The sequence below is a fragment of the Barbus barbus genome (genome assembly GCF_936440315.1).
Source record: "Barbus barbus genome assembly, chromosome: 12".
In the NCBI taxonomy this organism is placed as follows: domain Eukaryota; kingdom Metazoa; phylum Chordata; class Actinopteri; order Cypriniformes; family Cyprinidae; genus Barbus; species Barbus barbus.
Window position 1 is genome coordinate 29,829,517 of NC_136740.1, and position 25,816 is coordinate 29,855,332.

General features: G+C 40.4%; 1 protein-coding gene across 4 annotated transcripts in view; it reads right to left on the bottom strand.

Moving 5' to 3' along the window:
• The window catches only part of znf385d (zinc finger protein 385D), a 71,700-nt gene extending 57,347 nt beyond the window's left edge, over nt 1-14,353 (bottom strand). For 2 of the 4 annotated variants that reach the window (XM_079429677.1, XM_079429679.1), the window contains exon 1: nt 14,007-14,353. In XM_079429677.1, the coding sequence (XP_079285803.1) occupies nt 14,007-14,031 (25 nt within the window). In that variant the 5' untranslated portion in view covers nt 14,032-14,353. Of the gene's footprint in view, nt 1-2,191; nt 2,269-14,006 lie in introns of those variants that run through there. The other 2 variants (XM_079429678.1, XM_079429680.1) reach the window with 2 other exon arrangements.
• Nucleotides 14,354-25,816: the final 11,463 nt, after the last annotated feature.

Genomic DNA, 25,816 nt, shown 5'->3' on the forward strand with positions numbered 1-25,816 from the left:
TTTAATGTAAAGTACACATCCCTAATCTAAAGTGTTAGCAAATTTAAAACTATAAGCCTCCCATAGGCTGAACTGTGCATGAGACGTTTCAGCAAACTAAAAACTACAGTAACTTTGGGCCTTTCCCTAAAAATCTGATTGATAAGAATGTTGTTCTAGGACCAGCACGGATGTTGATGCAGGAACATGGCCTAGTATGGCAGAATCGCAGTGAGCGCACAATTCATGAGATCAATTCAGGCAAGATGTGATGATCCAGAACATTTCTTTGCCACACGCAGCGAAATCGCCGCTGAGGATCTGAACACTGCCAGCGATGGCATCATGGCTTTAGTACTTGTTTCTCAAAACCATCTGCCATATCATTCACTTTTTAACAAACTCTCCAGTTGCTATAAATATCTGAACAAAACCCTTGTCAAACCCAGACTCTGGACTGGCTGTTCACTGTAATAGCAGTAGACACAGTCACTAGTCCAAGTGGGAGAGACAGAAACCAGTGGCAGAAAACAAAAGTAAATGGCTTGTTTTACTACAGTACGAGTGTTTGTGTGGGTGGTGTTGGAAAGGCAGATTTTTACAGCACATCCCATTACCGCACCAGAAAAAGAAACAAGTGTTCCATATCCAAACGTAGACAAAAGCCAAAGCAATGCAGAAATGTAATGCCAGTGAAAAATGCATTGCTCAGGAGCGACTTTATCCTTTGTTTCATTAAAGTATCAGATTTGCTTTTTGACAAAAATGCGTCAATTGCTAACATAAATAGATTAATGCGAAGAGCAGTTCAAATCATTTGGTTAAAGGGGAATTAAATGAAAAATGTTTGTTTTGAGATCTCTTGCAAACTTTATCTTGGCAAATATGAGCAATGCTTGGGACATTTTTGGATCTGTTGTATAACTCAAATGCAGACACTTAAGGCTTTTGTCTCAGGAGAAACATCTGAGATGCAGAAGAAGCAAGGTAAAGTCTCTATTTGTTAATTTCTGTCTGAGATATTAATAAGATCTCCGTTAAATGTTTAAATCGCGTAGGGTTGTCTCTGAAACTCAGAAATGAGATTATTAGTGGGAAACAAGTCGGTACTTGATCTTATTATTGTCTAGAAGAAACAACTGAGATATTAATGAGATCTCCTTTGTGATTTTTCTAATGCATGGGTTGAGGTGCGATCTAAAATCTCCAACTTCCCCTAAGGTCATTTTCTAAGGAGAAATGGACTCTAATGTCTCCATTTGATCTCATTACTGTCTAAGAAACCACAAAAAGTCATGAATGCAATCTCTTTGACATCACATGGAGTTACACGTGCTGTCGTATCTCAGATAATCTCAGTGTTTGTTCTTTCCTATGAGTTTTGAAATCTCAGCACCAGCCTGACATGGATTACAGAACAAAACGTTACTAATTCCTCTAGTCCTTCGGGCCTGCGGGGAGGAGAGAAATAATAAAACAAGAGAATAATAAAAAAAAAAAACACGCCCTTGCTGCAGCCCTAAATGGTTGCGCCACATGCCTTTGTGCAAGCGCAGGCACGTCTTCGTTCTCCCTTGACAAAGCATGTCAACCTCAGGCCTCCGTGTCGGTGACTCGACTCTAACATGTCAAACGACATCAGGCTAAAGGAATGCTGTCACGGAGCCATACACTGAACAAGAAAACAGAATTAAATATGCAAGCAAAACCGCGGCCTGAGTTACAGCAGGAACGGCACTCACCAACCAGGAGGGCGTCTTTAGACCCAAGCATCTGGGTTTTATCTCCTCAGGGCTTTGAAAAGCTTTACGAGGTTTGATTACGGTGTGCGCATGATACAGCTACATTTAAAAGCCTCTTTCTGGAAAAAGGCAAACAGGCAAAGCATCAATGTTGGCAGTGTGTCACTCGGGTTTAAGGGAACACAACTTATTAAGTTGATGAGAGCATTTTGATTGTTACAAGGCTTTTTGACACCGTGCCCGCAGCGAGAGCAAGTCTTTTATGGCTCTGTTTTCTGTTTCAAAGAACAGTAATGTGGAAAATGTCCAATCTTCTCTGCCCTGCAGTCAGTCACTGCACTGCTTTCGGTGAGCTGTATTTTCAGCACCTTCTCGTCTATGGAGACCACCTCGCTCTTAGCGCTGAAACAAGCTCTCACGCTTTTACAGAAAGGGGTCAAGGGTTCAACGGTTAGCATGGTCCACTTCACCTTGCCATCTCCACTTATGCATCATGCATTCCTCCCCATGCTGTACTTCTCTCCTCACCGCTGGCTGCCTCGTTGAATTTCTCTCATTATCTGTCTGCATGTGAATCTCCTCACTTACTAGAGAACAGAAATGGTGATGAACAAATGTTATATAAAAAATACAGTGGCTGGATTCACAAAACAATTCTGAAGAATATCCTGTATTCCCAAAAACATTTAAGTTAGAAAAATAGCATGATTTTATTCTTAACCCAAATTTTTTACTTCATTGTAATGGTACGAAACCTGGTAAAGGTTTTGGCTCTTGCTATGTGAACACACACACAAAAACATGGACATGGTTCAAAAAGGTTAAATGGTCCTAAAAAAATGTCACAGTTTTACTGTTCAAGGTCAAAAATGACTGCATTGGAAATGAATAAGGAGCAAATTGTATCTAGTGGATGCATTTGGTACTGCACCCAAACAAAATATTTTAGAAAGCTAATGTTTTTGCGATATCAACCTAAAATTTGTAACACAACTTGTAAGATTTATAGTTTTTATGGTTTAAAACTTCCCTTCAGCAACAATCTGCCATGTGTCTTCTTTAAAAAGAGACCAAGTCTGCACGTCAAAGTTTTAAGATGCATGACCGTTTATAGGAAATTTCATTTTCAGGTCAATGCTCAAAAAGTGGTAAACAGGTACTAAATGGATCATAAGTATTCCATAAATATAATTTAGTAACACCATAAAAAATTAAATAAAATAACATTAATAAACTATGTAAAATACAATTGATAAATTTAATTAGGAAACAAAATGTCATTTTTGACAGGCACACAGGGAGCAGAGGGTTAAGAATGTTCTGAAGACAAAACTTTTTAATTCCTGAATACCTTTTGATTTGAATTGCTGAAAAGAATGCCCTTCAAATTCGACACAAATAACCTTAAATAAGGTCTTCATGAAAATAGTGTGCCTGCTTATTTTGATTGTTATTAAGGTAATCTGCAGACAGCAAAAAAAATTAAATATGTTTTCAGTCGATAAATGAGTCTTCAACAAGAACTGCTATATGATCATTTTATTCTTAAGGAAAAAAGTTCTTATGAGAATATTGTAGAACTTGAGTGCATTTCAACATTCTTACAACTTATCTTAAGAATTTCTTAACTTCTGTCTCAAGAAGATCTCTGCTTATCAGGCTCCATGTCAATTTAATCAGAACGGAAAATCAAAATGCAAAAACAAACGCAATCAGATGTGCAACTTAGATTATTATAAATTTAAGACATTTATCTGGAATTAATGATTCAGATCTTTATGATTTCCTTTTGCGATTGTTACCTCTCAATTTCTACTAGTGCTTTTCAACGGCATTTCAGAGCCAATCAGCTAAGCTTATTCAGTCACATGACTTGATGTTATTCAAACCTAAGTGCTTCCCCACAGCACTCGTTTATGCAATATCCCAAAATGTGCATAAAAACACTGTATTGAAACTTGCCTAATGTAAAAATAGCTATTTGACCTATCAAGCTATAATGTAAAGCCACTATATATGCATGAGTGTAATATATAGTGTGAGATTATAAACTACAGAGGATGCACAGGAAACCCAACATGATCGAATTTGGCCAAAAAAAGACTGCAGAGTTTCAAAAACTTGAATCCAAGCATGAACTTTGACTTTACTCTCACCCACCTGTTTCAGTTCTCACCGACTCTATCAACACCCACCGGCTCTTTGAAACACTGCTAAACATACACCACTTCCCACTGCTGCAGCGATCGCAGTAATGAAACCGAGGAGAGAGAAGAGTGTGTGTGTCAGAGAAACTGCCTGTAGCACCGTCTCCATATTTCTGTTCAGATGTGCCATCATCTTTAAACAGCAGCGCTGCTGACTGAGAGAAAAAATTATGTCTGAAGGACAAATATGGCACGTAAATAATTAATCACATCCACTCTGTTTGCTCATCACTAGGATTCTCCTAGACTTGATCCAGTCTGCTTTTTCTCCATGGCCCTTTATATCTGTCAAAAAAACACACATCTACACTCAAAGCACACACTGCATAGCTCAGAGAGTCTCTCCTGCTGGACTGTCAGTCAGAACACATCATAAGAGTGTATAATATACAGCAGTTTAGATCAATACAACAGCTTCATGTTGTTCAGTTTGAAAACAAGCAAAAATCTTGCATTATTTACAGCAATACACTTACAAAGGAAGTCTCTGAGGTATTGCACTAGGATAAACAACAAAATACACAAATATCAAATAAAGCACCAAGACTCACAAAACAGAATGTTAACAAGACTAGTCTAACAACTCTGTGCAAAGTAATGCAATATTTCCTCTCATGTTATGGAATGAAGGTTCCTCTTCAGGAACTCGAGCTGCGTCCAGAGACGCTTGGGGGAACGCCTTCAGTGTGACTGGCTCTGAATACAAATGAAATCTGTCCAATGGATGGGCGGGACGCCACGTGCGAGGTGACGTAATGACCAGCTGGTATAAAAGCACGTGCGGTGAAACCGGCGTCAGCTAGCTCTCTGTGTCTCCGTGAGTCCTATTTAGTGTTGTCTGTCTGTTATATCATGTCTAAAAGCCAGTTTAAGGCTAAACATGGGAGCGAAGCACAATACAAGCAGTGTGTTCCTCCCTGCAAGCGTTTTTTGTATGCAGGGGATACACACAGCTTGTGTGTGCTTTGCTTGGGAGCAAGACATGCGGAGGCGGCTCTCGAGGGGGCTGATTGCCCGCACTGCGAGGGTCTTCCTCTGCGTGTGCTTCGCTCCCGAAAGGCCCTCTTCTCCGGGGAGGGTTCTTTCATTGGCGTTCCCAGGCGGCGCTCGTGGGGTTCGCAGCGGGATCTGATGGAGAGATCGGAGACGAGCGAGTCTCTATCTCCATCCTCACCTGTCGGATCCCATGACCGCTCCCCGAAATCGGAAGCCCGCCTTGCGGATACTTTCCCTCGGGCAGCGGCCTTGGCATTTCTCTTGTCTTCCTCCGAGGAGGTTGACACGGGAAACGTCGAGCATGTTGCACCCCCTCTTTCACCCCAATATGAGGAGCTTGTGGAGGTGATTACTCGTGCCGCAGCCAAGTTGAGCCTCGACTGGCCGGCCGAGTGTCCTGTCGAACCGCAGAGAGGCAAGTTAGACGAGCGTTTTCTGCGGTTTCAGACTTCACCTCCACATCGGGGCATGCCTTTTTTCCCCGACCCACACTGAGGAGTCGAGGTCATGGGGGAAACCTTTCTCGGCCCGCCTCTTCGTCCCCTCATCGGATTACTATGGTAATGTGATGGGGACGAGTGAGCGCGGTTACAGAGCGATGCCGCGTGTGGAATCTGACGCTGCATCATCTCTGAAGGCTCCGACCCTGCCCACCAAGCCGCTGTGCACATCATCAGTGCTGGTGGGCAAGGGATACGCAGCAGGAGGTCAGGCTGGCTCATGTCTGCACACCATGGCGGTGTTGCAGGCATACCAGGCTGACCTGCTCAAGGAGTTGGATGAGGGCGAGGGATTTAGTGCGGAGGACATTCGTGAACTTGGACCCGGAACCGTAGCAGAGCTGAGATGCTCGCCACCCCTTCGGGGGTCTCTAGAGCAGCTAGTTCGGCCGTTCCCTGCCGGTTTGCCATTCTAGCCGCTAGCCGCTCTGATTACACAAGAGGCCAGTCTCGAGAGACTGGTTCCCTTAGTAGACTATTTCGCAGTGTGGAAACTACTGCCAAATGCGTCTCAGTGGGTCCTGTGCACTGTAGAGAGAGGCTACAGAAACCAGTTCGGTTCTCGTCCGCCTCAATTCAACGGGGTGAATTCCACTTTAGTGGGCCCCGAGCAGGCTCTGGTAATGAAACAAGAGGTAGATACTCTCTTAAGGAAGGAGGCCATTGAGGTGGTTTCTCCTCACGAAAGAGAGTCCGGATTCTACAGCCGGTACTTCATAGTTCCAAAGAAGGATGGAGGGCTGCGTCCCATTTTAGATCTGCGGCAGTTAAACCGCTCAGTCAGCAGACTGAAGTTCAAGATGCTTACTCTCAAGCAGGTCGTGTCTCAAATCAGGTCCGAGGATTGGCTTGTCGCGATCAATCTAAAAGACGCATACTTCCATGTCTCCATTCTTCCTACTCACAGGAAGTTCCTGAGGTTTGCTTTCGGGGCAAAGCTTACTAATATCGGGTACTTCCCTTCGGCCTAGCACTCTCAGCCCGCACTTTTATGAAGTGTGTGGATGCCGCGTTAGCTCCGCTGCGGCTACGGGGCATCCGCATACTCAATTACATCGACGATTGGTTGATTCTCGCTCAATCAGAGCGGAGGGCGGCTCAAAATCGAGATGTTGTTCTCGCTCACATAAAAGTGTTGGGGTTAAGACTGAACCCCAAGAAAAGTGTGCTTTCTCCATTACAGAGAACCACTTATCTGGGGGTGGTGTGGGATTTGACCACGATGCAGGCACGTATGTCTCCTGCTCGGATCGAGTCAATCCTCACGAAAGTCAGGAGGGTGAAAGAAGGCCAGTCACTCACTGTCAAGCAGTTTCAGAGACTGCTGGGTCTGATGGCAGCTGCGTCCAGAGTGATACCTATTGGCCTGCTGTACATGAGACCCCTACAGTGGTGGCTCAAGACCAAGGGGTTCTCCCCGAGGGGAAACCCGCTTTGCATGATCAAGGTCACGCGGCGGTGCCTACGTGCCTTAGACATATGGAGACAACCTTATTTCTTGTCCCAGGACCCGGTGCTAGGAGCTCCGTGTCGCCGCATAACGCTAGCGACGGACGCATCCCTCACCGGTTGGGGAGCGGTCATGAGTGGCCACCCTGCCCACGGTCTGTGGAGGGGTCATCATCTCGCTTGGCACATCAACAGGCTTGAGATGCTGGCCGTGTTTCAGGCTCTGAAATACTTTCTCCCAGACCTAAGAGACCACCGACAACACATCGGTGGTCTCTTATATCAACTAGCAAGGAGGTCTGCGGTCACGCCCCCTGTACAGGCTGGCGCACCAGATCCTTGTGTGGGCTCAGGGCAAACTCCTCTCATTAAGAGCAGTTTATATCCCTGGGCATCTCAATGTGGGAGCAGACACCCTGTTGAGACAAGGGCTCTTGCCTGGGGAATGGATGCTTCACACCGAGGTCGTGAAGCAGATCTGGAGAGTGTTTGGCCAGGCTCAGGTAGACCTCTTCGCTACTCAGGAGACAGCGCAATGTCCCCTCTGGCCGAGGCTTCGTCTGTACGCCTTTCCCCCGATTGCTCTCCTCCCCGGAGTTCTAGAGAGAGTGCACTGGGACGGCTGCTACTAGTAGCCCCATTCTGGCCAGGCCGAGTATGGTTCTCGGACCTGATTTCCCTCCTCGACGGCTCTCCATGGGAGATTCCAGTCAGGAGGGATCTCCTCTCACAGGCAGGAGACACCCTTGTGCACCCCCGCCCGGAGTTGTGGAGGCTGTGGGTGTGGCCCCTGAGGGTGCACGGCTCATATCTTCCGGTCTCTCAACCGAGGTTGTTGAGACCATCCTCCAATCCACAGCTCCCTCAACAAGGAGACTGTACGCCCTGAAGTGGAGACTCTTCGCTTCATGGTGCGGAGATCGCAAGCTTGACTCAGATAACTGCCCGGTTGGTACAGTGCTGGACTTCCTGCAGGCTCGACTCTCTGCAGAGTTAACCCACTCCACCTTGAAGGTTTATGTGGCGGCGATTTTGGCCTACCACGCCTCTCTTGGTGGACAGTCAGTGGGCAGACACCCCCTAGTCACACGTTTCCTCCGTGGTGCACTGATGCTAAGGCCTCCAGTACTCATTATGTCACCTCACCCGTGATGTCCTGCCCATCCATTGGACAGATTTCATTTGTATTCAGAGCCGGTCACGCTGAAGGCGTTCCCCTAAGCGTCTCTGGACGCAGCTTCTCGTTCCTTCGAGGAACTGGGGTTACATACGTAACATAAGACGTTTATCTGGTTAACATTCACAGTTTGCCCCTGCTGGTAGAGGTCATAAATACACCATTATAAAGCTGAAAATTAGCCATGCATTGTTTTAAATAAATCATCAATCAAAAAACATTTATTGTTTATTTTTCTATTTATTTAAATTTTCAGTTTTTAGGCTTTCATAATAAATAAAAAAAATAAAAAAATGTTTAATAATGAAGATAAAAATGATTAAATTAATTCGCTTTAGGCAGACAGCATAATGGTAAATTTTGTGTATTAAATATTTTCAATAATTGATGCAAACATGCTTTCAGGCTACATGTTTTGTCCCTTTAAAATCTTCTAGAAAACACAGTGATAACTGATTAAAAATAACATCCACCTGATTCTTGATTACTACACATCTTTCTCTCAAATTAAGAATCATACCATTAGACAGATTGGACACTGCTTCATGTATTAACAGAAAAATCCACCCACAGGAATTATGTCGATAACACAGAACCAGACGTTCATCTAGACAAGTGGTCCCACTGCTAAAAGGATAATTGAGACAACTAAACGGCTCAAATAATAAACATCCACAGCACTTCAACACGTTTCTGCTTTGAATCCCTCTGGAATGCCTCACATCTTAGATTTCCATTGCAAGTGCATCGCTGTAAGCATATTTTTTGAGGGATGAATCAACATATTATGCCACAGATGGAGTTCATAAAGCTTAAGTTGTTCTGCACATTCCACTAAGGGCCAGTTGTGATACTGTGCACTGGATTCAGTATGATTCATCATTTAAGAGAAGAATTATAAGCCTCAATTATTCTGCAAATAATAAAACATCATTAAAAAAACTGCAAATATATAAACTGCATGCAAACCTGAATACAATCGACTCCTAACTAGCACTGGTCAGGAAGCACCAGCCATGTGCTTTGCAATCTGAAGTTATAAACCAAATCTTGGGTTAACCACTCTGCAGTTTCTGCTGTCATCACCCACATCACAACAAGATCTACACTGCTCTAAAGCCACAGGAGGCCAACAGTTCATTTCTGAGATTTCTAATTGTAAAAGAAGTCTATTTAAGACCTTTTGTACCAGAAACAACACCGATTTGATCCCAATTGGCACCCGTGTGATTGTTCAAGCTGCACTGGATGAATAAAGATTCTTGCCCCGAAGGTTTGCAGAGTATGAAAATGCTAAATGTCTGTACTGTTTTATTTTTGCTTTGAAAAATGAACTTGAGTGCCACATTTTCAGAAATGCAAGCGCAACGGTCAAAGATGTCCATCTAGCGTGTATTTACATAGAAAAACAAAAGAAAAGTAGTACATATAAGAGGTCATTGTACTATAAAAACATCCTGTAAGTTTCAGAACTCAAAACTTTCTCTTTAGTCTAAAAACAGCTTATATTGAAGACAATCTGCCTAAACGATAGTTCATGAAATGTGCCACTTTACGACGTAATAATGTGGCAAAACATCCCCTCTACAGAAGAAGATCAACTCCTGCTTCTAATGAGTAAATAAGTAAATAACGAGAGTGGCAAAAGCAGGTCTACGCAGAAACCAAATGATAAAGTTGCTCCGAAAACAACAAGACACTGTGCAGTGCCAAAAACAGTCTCTGCATTGCCTTCCTTCTGATCCCTACATTTGGAAAGAGTGGATGAACTTTATTTTTAATGAAGATCCAGACCACATCAGTAAGAACTCAGTCATTTGTTCACTTCATTTTACTGCGGATTCCTTTATTATTATTATTATTATTTAGTCATTTAGCAGATGCTTTTATCCAAAGTGACTTACAAATTAGGACAACAGAAGCAATCAATTGTAGTATTAAAACAACACAAACAGATCCAAAACTAAAAACTAAAACGTTATAAATAATATATATACACATTTTCAAAAAATAAAGAAATTAAATAAAAATGCCAAATGCATATAACAAAATATCAAAACTTAACATTTAAATGAAAACAAAAAATAAAGCTAAAAACTATTCAAAACATTAAAGAACAAAAGGTATAAGAGTATAATAATGATTCTAACATAACACAAAGCCAAACACCAAAAAACAACTACATATGTGTATGTACAACCACACACATACACATTTATAAATTCCATTTCCTCCATGTAGTTTGTTGAAGTACTAAAATAACTCAAATAAAAAAAAAAACCTAATCAGACATAAAAAACGAATAAAATGACAAACATTACTCCAACTTTAACTAAAATTAAAATAGATAACAAATAAAAATCAAACTACATTAGTTTAACAGTAATCCTGAAAAATAATGGGATTTTCAGAAAACTAAAAGACGATGCTGTGCTGACTATATTGGATCCTACAGTAATGTCGCAGCACAAGTGCAAGTAACTGTTTTTATTACATGGTCACTATTGCTTTGTCTCTTATTACAGATCGTTTGATATGTATTTATGCATTTATAACCTAAATTGGGTATTTACTTCCGAGTCTATAATCCACCACACCTATTCAAACAGAGCGTTCTGATGAGGGAGGTTAAAAACAGGACAGAAAATAGCTTTTTACTTCAAAATTATGATGTTTTTTGATGTACAAATCTTGAAAACATTATAAGGGGACCTCAGAGCACAGTACAAAATAATAAAAAAGGCAGCTCATACTCCTTGTATGGTAACATGTTACTAAGCAAACAATGCAATACTCTAATAAGCTACTCTAATTAATAATAAATATAGGGTAAAATAGTATATTTTACCATTTTGGTTCCAAATGAATTATATGTACAGTATCTCACAGAAGTGAGTACACCCCTCACATTTTTGTAAATATTTTATTATATCTTTTCATGTGACAACACTGAAGAAATGACACTTTGCTACAATGTAACGTAGCGAGTGTACAGCTTGTATAACAGTGTAAATTTGCCTCAAAATAACTCAACACACAGCCATTAATGTCTAAACCGCTGGCCACAAAAGTGAGTACACCCCTAAGTGAAAATGTCCAAATTGGGCCCAAAGTGTCAATATTTTGTGTGGCCACCATTATTTTCCAGCACTGCCTTAACCCTCTAGGGCATGGAGTTCACCAGACCTTCACAGGTTGCCACTGGAGTCCTCTTCCACTCCTCCATGACGCACAGAGCTGGTGGATGTCAGAGACCTTGCGCTCCTCAGCGCTAACAGATGCTCGTTATCATGTTGGAATAGTGAAGTGAAGTGAAGTGACATTCAGCCAAGTATGGTGACCCATACTCGGAATTCGTGCTCTGCATTTAACCCATCCAACGTGCACACACACAGCAGTGAACACACACACACCGTGAACATACACCCGGAGCAGTGGGCAGCCATTTTATGCTGCAGCGCCCGGGGAGCAGTTGAGGGTTCGGTGCCTTGCTCAAGGGCACCTCAGTCGTGGTATTGAGGGTGGAGAGAGCGCTGGACATTCACTCCCCCCACCTACAATCCCTGCCGGCCAGAGACTCGAACCCACAACCTTTGGATTACAAGTCCGACTCTCTAACCATTAGGCCACGACTTCCCATATATACTGCCCTGCGGCCCAGTCTCTGCTACTGTATGTCACAGTACATGTTGGCATTCATGGTTCCCTCAATGAACTGTAGCTCCCCAGTGCCGGCAGCACTCATGCAGCCCCAGACCATTACACTCCCACCACCATGCTTGACTGTAGGCAAGACACACTTGTCGTTGTACTCCTCACCTGGTTGCCGCCACAAACGCTTGACACCATCTGAACCAAATAAGTTTATCTCGGTCTCATTAGACCACAGGACATGGTTCGAGTAATCCATGTCCTTAGTCTGGTTGTCTTCAGCAAACTGTTTGCGGGCTTTCTTGTGCATCATCTTTAGAAGAGGCTTCCTTCTGGGATGACAGACATGCAGACCAATTTGATGCAGTGTGTGGTGTATGGTCTGAGCACTGACAGGTTGACCCCCCCACCCCTTCAACCTCTGCAGCAATGCTGGCAGCACTCATATGTCTATTTCCCAAACGCAACCTCTGGATATGATGCTGAGCATGTGCACTCAACTTCTTTGGTCGACCATGGCAAGGCCTGTTCTGAGTGGAACCTATCCTGTTAAACCGCTGTACGGTCTTGGCCACCGTGCTGCAGCTCAGTTTCAGGGTCTTGACAATCTTCTTATAGCCTATGCCATATTTATGTAGAGCAACAATTATTTTTTTCATATCCTCAGAGAGTTCTTTGCCATGAGGTGCCATGTTGAACTTCCATTGACCAGTATGAGAGAGAGAGAGCAATAACACCAAAGTTAACACACCTGCTCCCCATTCACACCTGAGACCTTGTAACACTAACGAGTCACATGACACCGGGGAGAGAAAATGGCTAATTGGGCCCAATTTGGACATTTTCACTTAGGGGTGTATTCACTTTTGTGGCCAGCGGTTTAGACATTAATGGCTGTGTGTTGAGTTATTTTGAGGGGACAGCAAATTTACACTGTTATACAAGCTGTACACTCACATGAAAAGATATAATAAAATATTTACAAAAATGTGAGGGGTGTACTCACTTCTGTGAGATACTGTCTATGCGTCATACGCCATCTTGATGACCAAGCTCACTGCAATGCATTGTGGGATGGCATTCAACGCTCGAGATGCGTGCAATGCTGCTGTAGAATTTGGCCAAATATCAAGCTGCAATCTTTTAGAACTGTATTTGCACCTGTGATGCCTTCAAATGCTGCCTACATAGACAGCTCAGTGGGTTTTGGAACAGAACCCGCGTCTACATTGGACACAATAGGTGTTGCACCACATCACATTGACTACTGCATCGAAGCTGCACATCAGGGACCAAAAACGTCAAGGTAGCTTTGATTTCAGTCAGAAGTTATTTAAATGCACAACAAAAAAAATCATAGTAAAAAGTATTTGTAAATCAAGAACAATTGAAAAAAATGCCTGTGCAATACAGAATACCAAAAATAGAAACAGAAAAAAAAAGAAAAATAGTGAAGTGAAGTGAAATACGGGCAAGTATGGTGACCCATACTCGGAATTTGTGCTCTGCATTTATCCCATCCAAAGTGCACACACACACAAGTGAACACACACACACCATGAACACACACCCGGAGCAAATAGAAGGTTTCCATTACAAGGAGCATCAGTCACTTCCAGTGGACACGGCTTTGTGAGCGATTTAGTAGTCGTGCATCATGGGACGCCATCTGCGTCTGGTGTAGTCATGGTGTGACATGTTATGCAGCAGTGTGACATGCTAAACTTCATATAAAACTATTTTAAACAGAAATAATAATTGCATTATTTTTTAAGGACTGCAAAAAAGTTGAAAGGTGATAAAAATGGTAAAAAGCATCTAAAAAAAATAATTTCCTTTTAAATTCATACAAATGTAAACCTAACATCTTCAAAGTTCATGTTCATGTTATTTAACAATCCCAGTACTTGTTCTGGCATTTCTAAAAACATTTTATCATGTTTTCAAGCCCCTAAAAGCTGCATCTAATGCAACGGCTTCACCTCAGAGCAACAGATCTGCTGTATCTCCCATGGTGAGCTCTGTTCCCGTTCCTCCGCGCATTCGGAAAGGAATCATCCGTTCAGCGGGAAGCTTCATTTCCAGACGACACGCTGAGACACAGAGACGCACATTTCCTAAAATCTCCTAATTCCTTCAGTTTTGTTGTAGCTCACGATTTCACACTCTGCTAAACTCCACCGCAACAAATCAGGTGTCTGGTGAGGCACGCGAGCCGTGCTCCTCTGATGTCCCTGCGAGAAACCCCTGCTGTGAACGCCAGACGGGGAGCCTACAAAACAAAACAACAGACTTTCAAACTTACCCATAAACATGCTCTCCATGGTCATCACGCGTCCAGATCCGTGGCGTCCCCGTGCACCGCTGCTGTCAAGAGTGAATCCATGTGGGAACAGGGACCACAAAGACTGCAACAACACCTTGCTAGTTTTCTGTCCCTCTCTCTGTGTGTGAACGGAGATCCCACTTCAGAGAAACTCTCAATCTCGCTCTCGCACCTCTGTCCTCAGCAGTGTGTCAGAGCACTCTAATCTGACTCCTGGTGAAGCAGCTCTCTCCAGCGTGCCGATATCAGCGTCTCTGGCGGGAGTCGAGCCACGGCTGCTCATTTGTTCTGTCTGAGTGTTCCTCAGGCACTGCTTTCTCTCTCTCTCTCTCTCTCTCTCTCTCTCTTTCTTATCTCTCGTTCACTCTTCCAGCACCTCCCTACTTCATCTATCATGCGTGCTCTTTCTCTCTCTCTCTCTGTCTCTTCACAGTTATCTAGTGATGTCCTCATAAAGTAAACTGGAGTTTTATTTCTACTTTATTTTAATAATTTTCTAGTAAGAAAATGTGAGCGTTTGATTTGCTGCAGAAGAAGTCACTGTTACAGTGCAAAAGTGTTTGGCAGGACATTACTAGGATTTTTTTTTTTGGCTGTGGTGTTGCTCGACAGTTGCTAGGGTGTTTTGGCTGGTTGCCAGGGTGTTCTGTTTGGTCACTATGGCGTTGCTACCATGTTCTGCGTGGGTGCCAATTTGTTTTAGGTGGTTGCTAGAGTATTCTGGGTGGTTTCTCTGCTGTTCTGTTTATGTTGTTGCTACATGGTTGCTACCATGTTCTGAATGGTTGCCAGGTTGCTGTAGGTGGTTGCTAGGGTATTCTGGGTGGTTTCTCTGTTGTTTTGTTTGTTCTGTTGCTGCTATATGGTTGCTAGGGTATTTTCTGCTGTTCTTTTTATGTTGTTGCTATATGGTTGCTAGGTTGTTCTAGGTGGTTGCTAGGGTATTATGGGTGGTTTATCTGCTGTTCTGTTTATGTTGTTACTATATGGTTGCTAGGTTGCTCTAGGTGGTTGATAGGGTATTCTGGGTGGTTTCTCTGTTGTTCTGTTTGTTACGTTGCTGCTATATGGTTGCTAGGGTATTTTCTGCTGTTTTGTTTATGTTGTTGCTATCACATTCTGCATGGTTGCTAGGGTATTTTCTACTGTTCTGTTTATGTTGTTGCCATATGGTTGCTACCATGCTTTGCATGGTTGCTATGCTGTTCTATGTGGTTACTAGGGTATTTCGGGTGGTTTCTCTGCTGTTTTGTTTATGTTGTTAGTATATGGTTTCTACCATGTTCTAAATAGTTGCTAGGTTAATCTAGGTGGTTGCTCGGGTGTTTTCTGCTGTTCTGGTTATGTTGTTGCTATATGGTTGCTAGGTTGTAAGGTGTGGTTACTAGAGTATTCTGGATGGTTTCTCCACTGTTCTGTTTATGTTGCTGCTGTGTGGTTGCTACCATGTTCTGCATGGTTGCTAGGTTATTCGAAGTGGTAACTAGAGTATTCTGGCAGGTTTCTATACTGTTGTTAGGTTCTCCCGAGTAGTTGTTGTTGTTTGCTAAGGTGTAGCACGACGGTCAGTAGCCTGCTCTGGCTGGTTGCTAGGGTGTTCTGTGTGTTTATTATGCATACTAGATAGTTGCTCGATAGTTCTGGGTTCTTAAAAGATTATTCCAGCTGGTTACAAGGCTGTTGCTAGATGGCTGCAAGCATCTTTAGGATGGTTGCTAGGCTGTTGCTAGATGGTTGCTAGGCAGTTGTGGGTGGTGAACAGCACATTCCAGGGCCCAGTTTATGGCGGGGCCCTTCTTTGACCACAACAGTGGACAACGGTTTGCTACATTTTGATTGGATCTTGGTGGACCAACATAAGCTAACTGTCCAACACCATCAGATAAAGATGCTAAGACAATGGCCAGACACCTATTTGAGGGCAAGAAGAAAACCTCTGGTACTAAGCCCAGGAAGGACAAGACTTCTCATTGGTCCACATGCAGTTTCTTCCCTGCACCCATCTAGCGATTAATGCCTAAGATTTTGGCCTGTGACCGCCATAAAAATTCCTCAGGACCTCTGGATGCAGCAGCAGTGCGTGAAAAAAGACAGATCACAAAAATACATCCAAATCCATTCTTAACTGTGCCTGGCAACTTTAAAACTGATGCAAACTACAACACATCCATGACATATTTATTCAGAGAAATAAGTATTCTCAGTGACAGCTATGAATAATGCATCTGTAAAACTTCAGTGACACTTTTCTAACTGTATGTCTGAACTATGCCAGTGTTTCTCCGATGTTTTATCACCTCACAACATTGCCATTAATGTAAAAATATATCTCACTGTCATGTTCTAGCCTAGATTTACCTTTAAATAATAATTGAACATTTTATGCCCTTAATGTTGTGACAGTTTTCCCCATTGTATCAAAAATGGTGTCGAATATCAGTATTTTTCAAGGTATTGTATCAAAGTTAGAAATTACAGTATCATGACAACACCGACTGACCAAGTTCTGAGTCCCTAGCCCTGAGAAGCAGAAGACATACTTTCATTTGAAACAAGACTAAGCTCAGTTGAGCAAACCTTTAAGGTACTTTCATCTGCATGTCCCAGATTAAGGAGTTTCTGCACCTAATTCAGGGCCTCATTTGTGTGTTCCAGATTTTAGGAACCTTTGGTGCAGCATCCAGAACACTTCAGGTTCAGGGTAGAGATGTGAACAAATAGTCTAATATTTTAACTGTAATTGTTATTCAAAAAAAAAAAAAAAAAAACACTATTCAGATTTTACTGTGTTGCTTTGCTGGCTGTAAATGCAGAGAATCCACGATAACTCCTAAACACACAAATTAAAAGTCAGTTATAACTAAATGCACAGGGTGGAGCTGTGGAGCGTGTTAACAAGTTGATTGAATTTGACCACAGAATGTCATTGTCTGCCTTTCTTGATCTTACTAAATTATCTTACAAAATGGAATTATTTTTGATCAAATGAATCAGTGAAACTGAGTTATCATAATATCACCATCACAATGAGAAATCACATAAAATTCAAACTGGAGGAAAGACAGCTGTCCATCACTGCATTCACGACTGCAGGTAAACCCAGCTTTCCTGATAGCCAAATAATCTTGAGGCATACACTTCCTTTAAGTTTTCTCAAGGGAGAGTGAATTAAGAATAGAAAACGCAAAGCTCTGTAAGAAACTTTGCTTAGCACACCGTTATCTTTGTGTCTCTGGAATGTCTCTGGAATATATATATATATATATCAAATTGTGCCTTGTTTGTAAACAAATCGGCAGTAAAATGAAGTGAACAAAGGACTAGGTTCTTAATGACGTGGTCTGGATCTTCATTAAAAATAAGGTACTCTTTACTACTCATCCACTCTTTACTAATGTTGGAATCAGAAGCAAGGCAATGTAAAGACTGTTTTTTCACAACTTGGCACTGCACAGCGTCTTGTTGTATTTGGAGCATCTTTATTGTTTGGTTTCTGCGTAGACTTGCGTTTGCATCTCTCATTATTTACACTATGTGCGCGAATCGGTGGGCGGGGCTAAACAGGCAGCGATGTAGAAGCAGGTGTTGATCTTCTGCGGAGGCGGTGTTTAGCCACACTATTATGTAATAAAGTGGCACATTCCACAAGCTGTCTTTTGGCATACTGCCTTGAATATAATCTTTTTTTAGACTACGTTTTGAGTTCTGAAACTTACAGGATGATTTTATAGTACAATGTCCTCTTATATGTCAAAAGATCAAGAGACTTTTGATTTGTCAGTTCATGTCCCCTAATTAATTTATGTCCCCTAAAATAAACACATTTTTGAATATTAATTTGTTTTATGAGCACAAATATTTGAATTCAATATTTTGGAAAAATGCGCTTCCCTAGTTTAAGGCTGCTGAAATGGATTCCTCACTGCATTGTTACCCACACAACCATTGGAGAAGTCACTGCCATGAGCTGCTCACTCGACCAACATAAATAGTACTTATCCCAACCTCTTTCCAGAGATGTTTGTATTGTTGTATATTAGTGGTATATGATTTTCTAATTTACATTAGAAAAATGTGCTCTGGCTTGTTGCTAAGGTGTCGGATGTTCTAGGTCATTTCTAGAGTATTCAAGCTAGTTGCAAGGTTATTGCTAGAGTGCTCTACACTGTTGCGATTGCGTTGTGGGTGGTTTACAGCAGTTGCTTCCTAGTCTAGTCTCTAGATGTGGCTCAGGTCCCTGATTTATAGGCCGCTTTGCTGGTTAACATCTGCTAGACGAACAAAAGTCTAAACACTTAGTAAATTAACGGTTAGGAATTGGTTCAGATCTCTAACCAAATTATAATAGTGATGCTGGCTTTAAACACCACTAATGATGTTCTAAATATGCAAAATGTTTTACGTTTATTCTGTATGCATCTCTAAATACAAACTATATAAGTCAATGGTGGTATATTTAAATAACCAAGAAAACATGTCTGCATAAGGTCTTAGGAGAATATGTCATCACAGACACAAAAACACACGTACACTTGACCTTGATTCCCCTCTTGGCTCTTGCTCAGATCTTTCCTTGATTGATTCAATGCAATTCTTTCTGAAGATTGACCGTTCGAAAGCCTCCCGCATGTACTGCCTACAAATAAGAGGCTTTACTTGTAAACAAGAAATACAAACACATATGCAGAGCAAAAACAGATCGTAACGCGCTCTCATTCACTTACAGAGTTCAAGAGAGAGGAAAAACAAAACTAACAAAAAAGAGAGCAACAACAGAACTCATTGCCTCTATGGGATGCGCGTTACGCTCTCCTGCAGCTAGGAGACGGCAGATATTTTGCATCGTTGCACAGATGTTTTCAATTAATCCCGAATTCCCAATCGCTCCCATGCCTCTCGTCCCACCTCCAGCCCGTTGCGAGTAAATAAATGTATTCCGTATCTATAACTGCAGAACCTCGCTCATCCGGCTCTACTCGTCCGGGCTGACAAATGTGTTTTTTAACCTTGACTCGGAGGTGTCACTGCTGAGACAGAGCATTATTTTTCACCATGAATAGCATTTAACAGCAGCTGTGCCCAGAGGAGCCCATGGTGAACCACATGCAAAGTACAGCATGGGAAACTTCATTAATCTCTCTGTCACTTTCATGACGCTTTTCATTAGTTACGCTGCTATCTGATCAACTGGCAGGTTGTGGGAGGTTGTGTGTGTTTGTGAAGCTCTAAACAGATTCTGCGACAGAGGAACGGCGATCTGAGACGAACAAAAGAGGATGAGAGAGTTTACTTACTTTTCTGTGACTAACCAGTGCTGTGTCCCACTACAACACTGCAACATCTGACACAAGCTATGTTCAGAGAATAATACTAGCTTACTGCTTCCTAAATCATTTACAGTATAAAAAACATGTACTATTTATTAAATAAATAAATAAACAGCTTACTATTTACTTGTTTACTGCTCAATAAATACAGCATTTATTATTTAAAAAATAATAAAACATTAATTACATAAACCGCTTGCTAAGTCCTGCTCAATATATATGGCATTTACTATTTTTAAAAAGTAAATAAACAAACAAATAAACTGCTTACTCAATCCTGCTTAATACACACAGCATTTATTATTTAAAAAAAATAATAATAATGTACTTACATAAACTGCTTGCTGAATCCTGCTCAGTATATTTTAAATACATTTTCAAATAAATAAATAAATGTGCTATGACCCATGAATTTGCTATTTTTTTAAATAAAATAAAATAATGAATTTCTTAACAGCTTACTGTTTGCTTGTTTACCGAATCCTGCTCAGTTTCATAAAGCATTTACTATTAAATAATAATAATAAATGATTAATTTCATAAACTACTTACTGAATCCAACTCAGTATACATGGAATTTATTTTTAAAATAAATATGTTATGTGTTGCTCAATATATATGAAATATTGTCACGTTTATGTTCTGTCTCTGTTTAGATTTGCCTGTGTTTCTGTTCTACCTTCATTGACCTAGTTTCCCTTAGTTTGCCCTGATTAGTTTATTTTGTTCACCTGTGTTGTATTAATCATCTCATTAGTTCCCTTTGTTTGGTTCTTGCTTATAAATCTTCAGTTCTCCCTTAGTCTTTGTCCTGGATTGAGAACAAAGCTTCTATAACTTGTGCAAAGTTACCCACACCTCATTTGTTTCTCCTTTATAGCAATGAGTTTAAACTGAGTGCAAATGAAGACCTCTTTATGAAAGTGAGGCTCCTTCAAAATGGAGAAAAGCTTCAACAAACTCTGACAGAAACATAAGCTGACCTTTGAGGATTTCCAACAGGTCCAAATGGGCTTTCAAAAATCCAACTCTCTGTATTCACACTTGATTTTAAACATTTCACACACTCAGATCTTTCACAGAATCTTTCGCAAAACAGATCTCATGAATTTCTATCTGGTAAATTGAATTCAAACATTTAAATACAGTAAATAAGAAGAGTCACGGGACGGAAGGCAGTTGAACTCTACGTAGTGACACCAGCAATTTAACCACCATTGTTTCTCATATGTCTCACACTTGCTCAGATTCGCAATCAAAACAATCAAAATATAATATTGCAATTATGATCTCAGTATAACTCTACATGATCTGTGCTGTGCCTCTGTACACTTACTATATGACAACTCTTCTCTTATTTGTGTACATTTTATTTCTTTTAAGCTAAATAAACGTTAGTACGTGATCTTTAACTAAAAGAGCAACACTGGGGCAAAACAATCTCTCCGCTCTCTATAGATATAACATCGTTAACCCTTTCTTACTTTCACTGCGAGGTGTAAACACAAACACAAAAGCCATTTTCATATATAAATTAAATAACCTGCGGTGTGCCTCGGGTGAAGTAATAATACGGTGACCTGTTTGTCATCGCATCAGAATGTCAGTCTATAAAACAATCTATTCTGACATAAGTGCACACAAGCATATGCGTTAATGGCTGCTGGTGGTTGCGACTATGGGCTGTAATGGTTGGCATGAGGGTTTGACAGACGCCTACAGATGCAGAGGTGAAAGTGCTGTTTACATTTAGCAGAAACACACACGAAGACACCGAATGAAACATAAAAAGAGCAGCTCCCAGCAAGTCCTCGTGATCAGCAGCAGAGAGGAGCAGCTGTTTCAGGCCTGCTAAACCAAAAACTTGTCAAAATCAAAAGCTAACCGGTCAAGGTTACAGTGTGCTTTTTTAATAAATTGTGCAGTGTACAGGCTGTACTGCAATAGAATTGCAATTCAAATTTTAATGTAAGGAAGTCAGATTAAAATTAATGGGAATTCATTTAGATTAGATTTGGAGTAATTTAGACTAGAAACTACAAAAACTACATTTGTCAAGAGAAATCTCTGAATGCTGACTTGACAAAGGATTGTTTGAAGGGTTTTTTTTTTGGGGGGGGGGGGGTTAAAAACCTTGAAGTTTGAAGGTTTGTAGACAGAGAATATGATAAAATGAAACAGAGATAGAACAATAGAACAATCAAAAGACAGATAGACAACTGTTGATAGATTGATAGAAGGATGGATGGATGGAACAAGACAGAATGATAGAAAGAACAATGGATGGGTGGATGGATGAAACAAGACAGTAAAATGGATGAATGGATTTCCTGTGTTGAATTTCTTTGCATTACAACTCAGCTTCCTGTTAGCCTAATTGAATTCAAATTCACACTTATGATTTGAAATGGAGCCAATTCGTCTATTGTGAATTTTACAAAACCCCGCTGAGAGTCGTATGATTTTGCCTGGAGCAAAAAATACCGCAAAGTCAGAGTGGGTTTATTTGTTTTCTCCACTTATCATTTACAATCGTGCTGTTGTTCTGAATATCATCCTGACTGTGAATACCTGCAGATATTATGATATTCAGGACAGCAGCATTATTGCTCTTGTGATATTTATTAATGCACGAGATTAGTGCCTAAAAACCCTCCTAACAGTACTCACTGTAACACACTTCCTATTATGGCATATTTCTTCAGTATACATTAATCTTGTGGTAACAATGTATGAAAATTTTTGTGTTGATCCTTGTGGTCACTAGTTCAAAGATTCCCATAAAGTTCTTTTATTAAAAGCACATTTTGAGTGAGGTAACTGTACTGTGATATGGATCGCATTTCTGTCTGCTTCACTTCCCTGCTTCACTCGTACAGCTCTCAGAACAGAGATTAAACACGCTCCGGCGATCGCCGTCCTCCTCGTGCTGTTACTCTCTCATGCCGTACTTTTTTTAACAAGATTTTGCTGCGTGTAAATAGGTAGAGCTGTGAGAAAACAAGGTTGTTATTTATTGGGGCTCAGTGATGCGTTTCATATCATGGGGCTCAAAGAAGCATTTGCGCTTTCAACACAAGTTGCACGGAAGATCTTATCAAAGTGCTAAATACCAAAAGTGTCTCAACATTTCACAACTGCTGATAAATCACCCGCATTTAACCAGCTGAGCTGAATCCAATCACACCACAACAACAAAACATCAAGAGAACAACACAATATGTGCTTTTTTCAGACAGCGATCCTGAACATAAATTCAAAGCATTCAAATTTGGCATGCAACTCATCCTGCGATCGTTTACTATGCACATGACTGAGAACTTAATTCTACACTTGTTTAAGGGAGCTGATACTTTTAAAACAAAAACTCGTTGCACTACTAATCACTAATCACAACGGAATACAGTGCTTCACCCCCCCAAAAAAAAAATTATTTGGAGAAATTTTGCATTACATTACTTGCTCAGCAATGGATCCTCTGCAGTCAATGGGTGCCGTCAGAATGAGAGTCCAAATAGCTGATAAAAACATCACAATAATCCACACCACTCCAGTCCATCAGTTAACATCTTGTGAAGTGAAAAGCTGTATGTTTATAAGAAACAAATCCATCAAGATGTTTTTAACTTTAAACTGTTACTTCTGGCTAAAATATGAGTCCACAATCCATAATATTGCTTCCTCCAGTTAAAAAATAAAAAATTCTCTCTTTGAAATCTGCACAGATCAAGCACCATTTTGAAGTTACAACAGTCCAAAACAGTTCAGTTTTTTTTTCAGCTGTTTAGACTTTCATTCTGACGGCACCCATTCACTGCAGTGAATCCAGTGGTGAGCTATGCTAAATGTAAACTCATCTACATCTTGGATTTCAGCAAGTTTTCATTTCTGAGTTAACTATTCCTTTAAGGACATGTTGGACAGATTTTGAAACACTTCATCAAATTCATGTCGCGTTTGCAACTAGATGCTCTGCACACTTGAAGAGCATCAGCCACATGGTGCGAGTCTTGTAGTGTACAGTTCAATTTACATTAAAGGAAGGACTCAAGTGTCTAGTGATTAGAATATTATGTTCTACATGGGCAACCACCTTAGCAACCATCTGGAACATCCTAGATATAGTATCAGTGCACTAAAAACACTCAGAATACTTTAGTAACTGCATGGCAAAATCCAAAACTCTCTAGCATCGACTTCTATACCGAAAGGCACCACTCATTCTTCAGAAAAAGTAAAAATCTTATGTTTCTATTTCTGTGCTAAATTGTAATTGCTTATTACACTCTTAAAAATAAAGGTGCTTCACGATGCCAAAGAAGAACCTATTTGTCTAAATGGTTCCATAAAGAACCTTTAACATCTGAAGAACCTTTCTGTTTCAGCGAAAGAAGGTTCTTCAGATTATAAAAAGGTAAGAAAGAGATAGTTCTTTAAAAAACCTTTGACTGAATGGTTCATCGCTTGAAGAACCTTTTGAAGCACCTTTATTTTTAAGAGTGTCTGAGCAAAGTTACCTTTTATAAAGATAAAAAGATACCTTTTATTCAGTAAAATGGTAAGCAAATACGCTGAACATCAGTAATAAGCATCTGAGTTTATTTTCATTTGAATTATTAGTGCCCCGTCATCCATTACGCAAGAACACACCATTTGCTTTCATGGAGAAGTCTCGGGACGGGAGGAAAAAGATGAATGTAGCCAAATCCTACAGAACCGTTTCCCAGCTGAACAGCTGATAATTAAATTCTTATGTGGGCCTGACATCATCTCCACTCCAGCATGTACAGCTCACGGACTACACCAGATGTCAAACAGGAAGAAGTAAGCGCCTGCGGCAACAGCACGGCCTAATGTAAAGATATTTTAGAAGAAGTGCTGTGAATTATCAGTGGAAGATCTGTGGTTCAGGCCTGAAGTTTTACACAACCACTTAGTTTTGGCACATGTCCTGTAAATAATGCAAGTAAAAAAGAGGGCGTTCACACAGAATGGCGAGACAAACTGCAAAGGAAAGCACATGAAAGCTTTCAGGGGTTAGCAGGGTCAGATTCAGCTGGTAGATGTCATAACTGCAGAACTTGTTACATCATTTTTAAAGCCATTCATCTGAATTCTGCATGTATACCCCCAAAATCTGCAGCGGAAGTCTACAGAAAGAAATAGGAAGTTTTTTTTATCTTTAGGCAGTTCTTAAAAGCATCAGCATGATACACTCTTTTTCATTTTCTATCAATACTTTCTGGTAGTGAAAGGACACAAATTAATATTTTTCTCTTTCATTTTTTTTAAATAAACCAAAAATATTAAAACAATCTAATAATTGCCCATTGACAAAATTCTTATGATAATTAATATAAATCAACATTTCTCTCAAAAACAAGCCTCATACTCTTTAGTTATGCATTTGATTTCCTCTAATGACTCACTGACTGAATCAAATGATTCTCTATTTATCAGAATGAATATAGATCACAATTTCTCTCATTTACATACTATATTAGATGGACATTTTACTGAATGCCTTTGCATTCGGCCAAAATGACGTCTTATAATCATACTCAAAAACAAGTCCATTTGAATTCTGGAATGACTCACTGGACTGAATAAAACAATTCTCAACTCATCAAAATCACTATTTTACTCAAAAAACATGCTCAAAATGTAAGACTCGTGCTCTTTAGTTTTCCATTTGAATCACAGTGATTCACTAACCGAATCAAATGATTCTCAGCTTACAAGAATGAATATAAATCAAAATTTTGCTAACTTGTTTTTTTTTTTAATGCTTTTGAATTTGGCAACAAAGAGGTATAACCATGCTAAAAATAAAAGCCTTTGAATGCATTTGAATTCTTTAATGTCTCACTGGACTAAATAAACAATTCTCAAGTTATCAAAATGAATGTAAATCACTGCTTTTCTCACTTTATATACTATATTGGATAGTCTTTTTTTCTACATTTTCATTTTGCCAAAAAGAGGTATCTTATAATCACACTCAAAAACAAGTCTTATCTTTATGAATTCTCGAATGATTCTCGAATGGCTCACTGAACTGAATAAAACAATTCTCAACTTATTAGAATGAATATAAATCAACAATTCACTCAAAAAACATGTCTCATGCTGTTTAGTCATCAGTTTTAATCACAGTAATAACTCACTGACTAAACCAAAGGATGCTAAACTTACAAATATAAATTAATATTTCTCTCACTTTATGTATTATCAGAATCAGAATCAGAATGAGCTTTATTCCCAGGTGTGTTTGCATATACAAGGAATTTGTTTTAGTGACAGTAGCTCCACAGTGCGGCAGAATGACAGCGACAGGACAGGATACAGATAATAAAAAATAAAAATAAAATAAAATAATGTACAAATATACAAAAATGGACAATGTGCCAAATAGCACAATCTTGGATTGTTTCTTTCTAAGTGCCTCTACATTTTGCCAAA